A 9,571-nucleotide genomic window follows, 5' to 3' on the forward strand; every position below is an offset into this window, starting at 1 on the left:
GATATATATATATATATATATATATATATATATATATATATATATGAATTATTTTAAGATTTTTTAATGGAAATTTAATCTAATCAAACAAGAACTTTGATGCAAACTCTAAGGAGCAAATTTTTGCAAAGTTTTAAAGAAACTAGTCGCATCATGATGATTTAATTGATAGCCAATTTTGCATTGCATTGTAGCCCTAACTACTACAAAGTCTGATACAAATCAAAACAGGTTAGTTATGTAAATATATTATTGTTAATCCATGTTATAATGTTATATTTTGCTCCATGCAGTACTCGGAAGACTTTCAGGCCTCTTAAATGATAGAATAATTCGCCTAAATTTTTTATTATGTTATTTTATTTGAATATGAGCCAAGATGCCACTAATCTAATAACTTTTATTTCATAACCATGCAACCAAAATTATTATGTTCCTTGACTAATTTTTTTAGGGAGTTTTACATCATGAACACATTTTTTTTATATATTTAGATGTTTAACATTTAAGATTTATGTAACACTTTAATGCCATCATCACATCAAAACATATCCATGAAGAATGTGTCTGCCTTGAAAATAAAGCTAATATTAATGTTAAACATTTAAGTGACGTGAGAGATATATAAATACATAAAAAAGTTGTACATTGCAAGTACCACATTATTGTTATACATTTAAATATTTAACACCCAAAAATTTTTATTTACATGCATACCACTTGAACCTTTAACATTACATAAAAATATCAATATTACTATCTTCATAAAAGTGAAATACAACTATTCATGCATAGGTTTATGTCACCAAGATGTTACAAGTGTAAATATCAAACTATGGGTGCTAAGATATGTAAATACATAAAAATTGTGTGGCATGAATGTAAATTTCCCAAAAAAAAAAAATAAATAAATAAAATAAAAAGGATTTCTTCCAGATAAACTACGATTCTAAAAGCCTGCTAAAGAAAAAATAAAATAAAATACATTTAAAACCCCATTAAAAAAAAAGGTTGAATACAAATGCTATGGTGTTACTCAGTGCAGGAAAATTAGGAGATGAAACATGCCTGAAAAGCATGGAGTTATCTGATTACAAAGAACACGCAGGAAATACATCAAAAACAAGAGATACATTAAAAATAAATTTGTTTTTGATAAAGTCTTGGGGCCTATTATGGGCATATGCTTTCATCAGCCAACATCTGCACAAAGCCAACTAATTTAAATAATAAAATTGCAAAAGAATAGTTAAGAATATTGCTGATAAGACAAAGAAATGACATCCTTTGGAGTGATGGAAGTTTAAAAGTTCAACCATTTTTTTTTTGGAATAATTACATATGTAGCAACCAAAACACCATTATTTACAAAATCAAGCACATGTGTGCTATTTGTAAACTACGAACAAAATATTTATGTGTCAAGATCAAATTATTGAGAATTTGATAAAAATGGGAAAAAAAGATAGATGGGGTTTTACATGAATTTTGATATTTGGGCGAATTTGAAAAATGGATGAAAGTGGGTGCTAGATTTGTAAATAGCAACCTTTCGGGTCTATGTATGTAATTGCCCACCTTTTTTTTTCTTTGATTCAATTTAAGATCTCGAGTTTGTTATCAAAACACGAGCGGAGAGGGCCGATTAGGAGCAAGTATAATGAACATAAAAAGGTATAATAAAATAACCAAACATCACGAAGAGATATTGAGACTTGACGCAGTTTAGCTAAAACAAACTTGAGTTTATGAGACGAGAGAATTTGATTAACCGCCAAGAAATCATATAAATGTCCAGATAAAACTAGGCACAAAAAAATACATTTTCCGGTGATAGACTATGATTCAAGCTTATAGCTCTCCAACTCCATATAGTTCTTATTCTTGGTTTTGCTGATAGACTATGATTCAAACTCTGTCTAGAATACAACTGGGTAGAGAATGAGTAGTTGAGCACAAGATTCTCTAACCTATGGTAGCTCTTACCATTTTTTCCTCCTCTGCCACCCATTTGTATAGATAAGGTATATCAATCACAACAAGTGAGCATTTAAGATAACATGGAATTGGATGTGTGAATTACTCTACTGTCATCCATAAATTATAATGTGAAGCCAATTTTATCATCCAATTCAGCAAAAAATTCATAAATTGTTGATCCAAATGGTCACTTTCCTTGCACAATCAACGATCTTCTAAACTTTGGTGTTGCTTGTCTCAGATGCCTTACAAAGACCCAAAAGGCACTTTGGGTCTTGGGTGTGCTACTGTAATCAATAAATCTTTCAGTAATGCCTCACAACGACTTCTCTCAAGAGCAATACTTTACATACATCTCTCAAAAAAGAAATTCTATAGAAAGATATTGAAAAGAATTCTTTTTTTTTTTTGACTTCTCGATTTGATGGATAATTGGGGGCAGTCTTGTCCATTCATTCCAGTTTTTCTTTCAGTTCATTAGGGCTATGAGAGCAGGCATTAGCGTAAGTTCTTACTCTTACTTCATTTTTTTACTGACTGAGATAACCGAACGGGTCAAAAAGTTCTTTCTTTCTCACTTTCTTACGTCAATCATGAAAATGAGAAAACCGGATTTCTTTCACCTCCGGTTCAAGGTCTTTGCCTACGGCCCTATATATATTCTAAGAATCGAAAGAAAAGGTTCCCCTTAACATTTAGGATTCTCTTAAATGCTCCCTTCTTAGCTTTCACATTCTCTCTATTCACCCCCATGTCATCAAATTTATTGATAACTCGATCAACTGCGTGTACCAACAATATTTCAAGTTGCTTTTCATCTTTCAACACCCTCAAGCTTAGCAATTAAATTTTTAAAAAGAAGTGAATCTTAAATATTATCTAATCTAATTACATCTCTACTACATTATATGGTGCCACATAAATGATCATAAGAGGAATGTAAATAGCACAAAGGTATTATATATGTTCCTTATTACAAATGATCAAATTAATATTCCACAAATCTTTAATAATCAAATTAAATTCATTATAATGTGATTTAATAAGTGTACATTCCCGCATTAGAACGATAGTAGCTAGAACTAATAACTTTATTAAAGAGGCATTTGGTTTTTACATAAAAACTCTTAAACCTAAGATACAACTAGAAATATTTACTTCAAGGTCTCCATCAAAGACTCGTCTAACAAAATATAGTTGGATTATTGAAGAAGGTTTCTCATCCATCGTAACTTTATGTTCTTCACTCAACCTCTCAGTCATGCATAACACCCAATGAGAGCCTTCATAAATTCCTACTAGATTAGGCATGCCTAGAGCCATTATTTTCTATAACCTAAAATACTTTCAGCCATAAGATTTCTCAATCTCGCATTTTATTGCTACCATATTTTATAATGGGCTTGTACATTACATGATCGGAGCACATCTAAATTTTATGTGTAAATAGCTACTAATAGAGAATACAATGAACATAATAAATTAATAACGAGCAAACCAAGCATCACAAGAAGTCAAAAAGATTTATGTTATTCAGCAACAATAAGCATACTTCCATAAGAGAGGAGAAATGATTCAATCATTCTAAAGAAGCCACACAAGCATAGAAATAAAATGGAGCATAAAAAACATATCCTCAAATCTATATACACCCAATCTCATTAGAAAAAGAAAAAAAAAAACAAGCCAAGAAAAAAGAAAATTATTATAAAATAAATAAACAAATTTAACTAATACTATAAATTCTTCCTCTTGAATGTTCTGCAGGAGGATACATTCACCCATGTCAATGAAATTATTACAATAGCTCTGCAAAAACACTGAGGACGTGAAATTTGTTTGGATAGTTGATTTATGAATAGTTCAACGAATTGGTTTCAATTGTAAAATTCAAAAAATCGAACTAACTATACCATTTTTTAAATCAAATCAAACTTTAATTTTGCTTGTTTTGCTCGTTTTCAGATGAACCAAAATGTAATTAAAATTAGAAATGAACCTAATTATATTTAGCTTAAATAACACATATTAATGAAGAACCAAATAATCTTTATCATAATTTATAATTCTGACGTGTAGAATACATATAGCATTCACGTTGATCAATCATTATGCCAATTGTTCATTTACATGGCTTTACTGATTTAATATTTGAAAAAATTAATATAATTCAGATATTGATTCAATCTATTTTATAAAACTAAAAATTGAATCAATAAGAAAAAATAAAAGAAACTCAAAATTATAACCAAGGAATGAATCAATGCTTTAACAACCAAACTAAAACAACAAAATAACATCGATTCAGTTTGGTTTTTCAATTTTAATGAAATAAAACTTCACTCTTACACCACAGTACTTTGACCATGGCAAGATAATACTACCTGATGAAATAATTACTTTTTTTTCTTCCTCTTCTATCTATTTCATTCTCCCAGTTATCTTTTTCACTACGTTTAAAAAAGAGAAGCATAAAATTAACTTAAATGTTGCTGAGATGATAATGCTTAGGTGGATGAGTGGCTTTACACTTAGAGACAAAATGCAAAATGAATGTATCCGTGAAAGGTTGGTGTAGTTCCAATGACAGACAATATTAGAGAGAATCATCTTGGATGATTTGGTCACATTAAACGTCAACTATCTATTGATCAGGTTAGGAGAGTCGATGTTTTGGATTCAACATACGTTCAAAAAGATAGAGATGGATCTACAAAGACGTGGGCATGGTGTATAAAAAATGATCTTAATTTATTAGAATTACTCAATAGGACACAATAGAGAATAAAAGATTCATGTAGCCGACCCCGCTTAGAGGGATAAAGGCTTGTTGTTGTTGTTGTTGTTGTTGTTGTTCCGTGTTCTCTTTTTCACTACATTTTTATCTCAGCCTGCAACTTTCTCTTCTTATTTTGCTCCAACACAAAATTAGTACACCTAAAGAAAAATAAGATATACGTGCACAAACACACAAGCATCCAATCAACCTCACCATCTCTCTCTCTCTCTCTCTCTCTCTCTCTCTCTCTCTCTCTCTCTCTCTCTCTCTCTCTCTCTCTCTCTCTCTCTCTCTCTCTCTCTCTCTCTCTCTCTATATATATATATATATAATAGAGAGAGATAGGGTTCAAGAGAATAATTTAAAATCTAAACCGGGTTCACATTTTTACTAAGATTTGTTAAAAATAATAAATTCTATAAGAAAATTTTAAACCTAATTCAATAAAAAAAAGAAAATTATAATTATCCTAAAACCATTTATTTAAAACTTGCGCTTTCTTTAAAAATTTATTCAGTCATACTTCTAATAAGATTTAGATTTGAGTATGTTTTGTGATGATTTTAAAAGATATCCTTTTGTATAAATTTTTTTCAACAAACAGGGTTCAAGTATAACTGAAAAACCAATTCGGCAAGATCTTGGAGTTCTTGTAATACTAACAGGCATCAGTTTTAAGAAGGGGAGGAACCGCCTGCTCTTCTATTCCCACTGCAGCAATAAAAGTGTGGCAGTTTAACTCGGCCGCAACTCCTACATAGAATTCAAGGCTCTGTTAATAAAATATTAAAAAACAAAAAATTATAACAAGATTTAGGGCATTTACATACATACCACACAATGCTTATGTATTTACATATCTAACACACAAACTTTAATATTTACATGCATGCCACTCAAATTTTTCATATAGCATCGAAAGAACCACCATTTTAACTTTTAAAACGTGAAATACACCTTTTTACGCAAAGGTAAAGTCGCATGTATGTAAAAATTGTTGTTTAGTTGTTAGATATGTAAATACATAGGAATTGAGTGGTATATATGTAAATCTTTCAGTTATAAAAAGATTTAAGCATATCTTCTGTTGTTGCTTATTTCGTGAAAAGAAAAGACTATTAAATGACATCCGCCGGAGTGAATTTATCATGCATTGATGAAGAGTGTCTCAGCTCATTGTAGCTAACAAATTTGGTAAAATATTACTTCCAGTCTTAAAGAACATTAGACCAGCACTTTAACCTGTTCATCAATGGCCAATATGAATAATGTTAAATGCTATAGGAGCACCAAAGTTAGTGCAAACATATACACTGAACTTCAGGGACAAGATAATTGATTGAAATTAGGAGCATTTACATAAATAGAACACAAGTTTTATGTATTTACACATCTCACACCTAAAATTTCATATTTACACACATGGAACTTAAATCTTTAATATCACATGAAAAATAGCACTATTACTACTTTAAAGTGAAATACACATTTTCATGCATAGGCTTAAAGCACCAAAGTACTATGCACGTAGATATGAAAGTTTAGCCGTTTAGGTATGAGATATGTAAATACAGAAGAATTGTATGCTACGTATGTAAACTTCCCTTGAAATTATAGCATGTGATGTTAAAGTTGTGAAACCTAATTCTTGCCTTTAGAAGAAATGCCTTATGTAATCAAGGGTTATTTCATTAAGAGAGTTATGAGGATTTTGCTATATCTTTCATGGAAACAATCCATAAACATCAATTGGATAAACTTAAATAAAATTTATTATGTGCTTTGAGCGTTGGTCTTGGTGATTGAATTATGCCTAGCCTATTTCAAAACGTGTCAATCATTTACTCAACTGCAATTTTGTTGCTATTGTTATTATTTTTTTATTATTGAATAAAATTAATAAGAATTCATGTCTATCGCCGGATTAATATGAAAGACGCTTTAATATAATAGAAATACACAATAAGCAATTATGAAAGGTTTCGAGGAATAAACTTGAAGTTGCTTCTTATATATAGTGATAATCTGGGATTTAATTTAGTAAGATTTAGTAAATCATCTTAATCCAGATTTAGTAAATCTTGAGGTGGTTAAATCTCATAAATTGTTTAGCATGGCATATATTAAATCTCCTTAAATCTTGTGAAATTGTTTGGCAATTTCTTTATAATTTAAATATGTTAATCCAAGTTACTTTATATTTCATTTTTTTAACTATGTTAATCATTAATTAATAATTTCAAATTATTTATTTATTAATTAAAACTTGCTTGGCTAATTAATCATTAATTAGTATGATGTCATTATAATCAGCTATGTATAATTTTATAATGAAGCAATAATTAAAAATTTTATCAATCTAATTAAACATAATGAACAAAGAAGCATAAGAGCTTTGTCATCTTTGTCTATAGCATATAAAAAGTCATCTACATAATGTTTGGAGAAATGCCAATTTATTCCACAAATTATTGCATTGTCTCGTCGCTCACTTCAATCCCTTCTGAATCAAAATAGAATGCCACTTTAGTGCCTGACCACAAATGCTATGTGAAAATATTTAAGGAGATTTACATACGTGGCACAGAATTCTAATCTATTTACATATCTCTCCCTAAATTTCATAGTTACATACATAGCACTTTTGGTGTTCTAAACCTGTGCAGGAAAATGTGTATTTGAATCTTAAAAAGTGAAAATAGTGCTGCATTTATTGTGATATTAAATCTGAGTGCTGTGTATAAATATGAAAGTTTAGGTGTGATATATGTACATGCATAAGAATTGTGTGCTATGCATATAAATGTCCCAAGTATTTATACCCTCGTCCCACTTAACATGTTTAAACCCAAAACAAGCTTCATTATGCTCTTCAATATTTGGATGTTATTATTGCAAATGAAGGTAACTAGGCCTCAGTTTTGTAAATAATCAAGATTTATAAGTTATGTATGCAATTGCCCCAAAACTAAATCCCCTCACAATTCAAAGTTGCAATTTTTGAATTCATAAGCAAATTACTAAAACAGCACTCCAGATAACAAATCAGCAGAATTCTTACTTGCACCGAACAATCACTGGGACGGGTTTCAGAGCCCTGGGTCCATTCCTCAATCCTTTCTTATGCGGCGAAACCTGCAATCCAAAAGTAAATTAAACCAAAATACCTCGACAATTTATCAAATACTGATCCAAAGAACAATGGAAATCGGATTGTTCTGATTGGGACACATAAACTGAACGCCATGATTCAACACCACGAAATGCGGTTAAAACTAAAAAGAACGCATACAACACAACGATCGACTAAAAAAGGAAAAAGAAATCCATCTCTTCTCTGTGTTTCGATTGAGCGGGAGCACAAAATCTCCATCTATAAGAAAAAGCACTAGGGTTTTTTCAATAAATATGTACCTTCTTCTTGGGAACGGCCATGAGCTCCATGGAAGCACCGAAGGAGAAACCGGGAACTGAAGGAACAGCCGGTGAGGAGCTCTCTGGAAGTAATGGCCGAGAGAAAACTAGACCTAGGTTCGACGCAGCTCGGCGAAGCAGAAAGGCCGCCATGGCCTGTGTAACTCGCTCGGGACGAACCGAATGAGCCGAGATAAAAAATTGGGATGATTACATACAGAGCTAAGAAGCATTGAGGTGATATTTTCAACTATCAAACTGTTGATTTCAGCATGAAAATAGCTCTTAATTGCAGAAAGTAGCGGCCAATTATGAAAATAGTTCTGAATGCAATCAATATGATTAATATTAAATTTATTACAATTTGAATTCATGTACAACAGTAATCAGCCAATCGATATGACTTGGTTTGATAGGCCAAAGCGGCGGGGCTCAAGAAAATTATTTTTTTCGAGGTAAGAGTAGTCAGTTGGCCGGTTGCGTTCAACCGGCCTTTAGGGAGCTCCGACAGTTGGGACCGTAGATAAGCTCAAGACCTTCCTAGCAGCAAGACCTTCCGGTTGTTCTTACCCAAAAGACTTTCCCACAGAAAACAAAGTAGTCTTTTTCTGTTGTTCTTCCTAGTCGCAGGAAACAACACTTTTTTTTTTCCCTGAATTCAACAAATTCAGCCAAGCCTGAATATCTCTTCTACGCTGAAATATATGGCAAACAAAACTCAAAATTCAGTCAAGTCTGAATCTAACAAATTCGATAATCCAAACGATCAATTTTTCTTCACTACTCAGCAAGTTAAGAATTATTAATATACATTTCAAACTTGAGGGGGAGTGTTAAGAATTAAAATAGGAAATAATTTATTCATATAAGAAGTTATGAGGAATAAATTATTTCCTTAATATAATGAGATATTTTCTTTCTTATTTTATATATATTTCCTTGAATTAGAAATTATTTGTTTTCTTTTTTTTAAGTTATTTCATATATCTCCTAATAATTAATATGAATTAATTATTGAAGATATCATGTGATATATCTTTCTTTTTATATCATTTCATTTTTATTATTTTTTCTATTATAAGATTCGTATAAGAGTTATTTATTTCCCTGTTCATATCAATGACACATTATTTTATTGATATGAACGGGGTATAAATAACGCTTACAAGAATCCTATAATATGAAAAATAATAAAAATGAAATGATATCAAAGCAAATATATATCAATTGATATGTTCAATAATTAATTCATATTAATTATTAGGAGATATAAGAAATAACGTAAAATAGAAAAACAAATAATTCCTAATCCAAGTAAATATTTATATAATAGGAAAGGAAATATCTCTTTATATTAAAGAAATAATTTATTCCTCATAACTTCTTATAAGAATAAAT

The 9,571-nt window shown here is 30.5% G+C and overlaps 1 protein-coding gene across 2 annotated transcripts; it reads right to left on the reverse strand.

The window, feature by feature from the left end:
- Nucleotides 1-972: 972 nt before the first annotated feature.
- On the reverse strand, nt 973-8,415 carry LOC110029625. 2 transcript variants are annotated; one of them, XR_002294560.1, is made up of 5 exons: nt 8,174-8,415; nt 7,821-7,894; nt 5,423-5,512; nt 1,164-1,203; nt 973-1,118 (listed from the first exon to the last, which is right to left on the reverse strand). XR_002294560.1 is itself a non-coding variant. In XM_020731996.1 (4 exons), exons 1-3 carry the CDS (start codon nt 8,324-8,326, stop codon nt 5,434-5,436), a joined length of 306 nt encoding a protein of 101 aa, XP_020587655.1. In that variant the 5' UTR covers nt 8,327-8,413; the 3' UTR covers nt 973-1,203; nt 5,423-5,433. The 2 variants fall into 2 exon arrangements, 1 of the variants encoding a protein (XP_020587655.1); XM_020731996.1 differs by having other exon boundaries at nt 973-1,203; nt 8,174-8,413.
- Nucleotides 8,416-9,571: the final 1,156 nt, after the last annotated feature.

The sequence above is a fragment of the Phalaenopsis equestris genome, unplaced genomic scaffold (genome assembly GCF_001263595.1).
Source record: "Phalaenopsis equestris unplaced genomic scaffold, ASM126359v1 Scaffold000600, whole genome shotgun sequence".
Classification (NCBI taxonomy): Eukaryota; Viridiplantae; Streptophyta; class Magnoliopsida; order Asparagales; family Orchidaceae; genus Phalaenopsis; species Phalaenopsis equestris.

Excerpts from the sequence above, each read along its gene's own strand:
- LOC110029625 (XM_020731996.1), bottom strand. The coding sequence starts at position 8,326 with ATGGCGGCCTTTCTGCTTCGCCGAGCTGCGTCGAACCTAGGTCTAGTT. Across the intron at positions 7,895-8,173 it reads TGGCCGTTCCCAAGAAGAAG|GTTTCGCCGCATAAGAAAGG; the intron begins GTACATATTTAT and ends TTTGGATTGCAG. Across the intron at positions 5,513-7,820 it reads CCAGTGATTGTTCGGTGCAA|GAGTTGCGGCCGAGTTAAAC; the intron begins GTAAGAATTCTG and ends AATTCTATGTAG.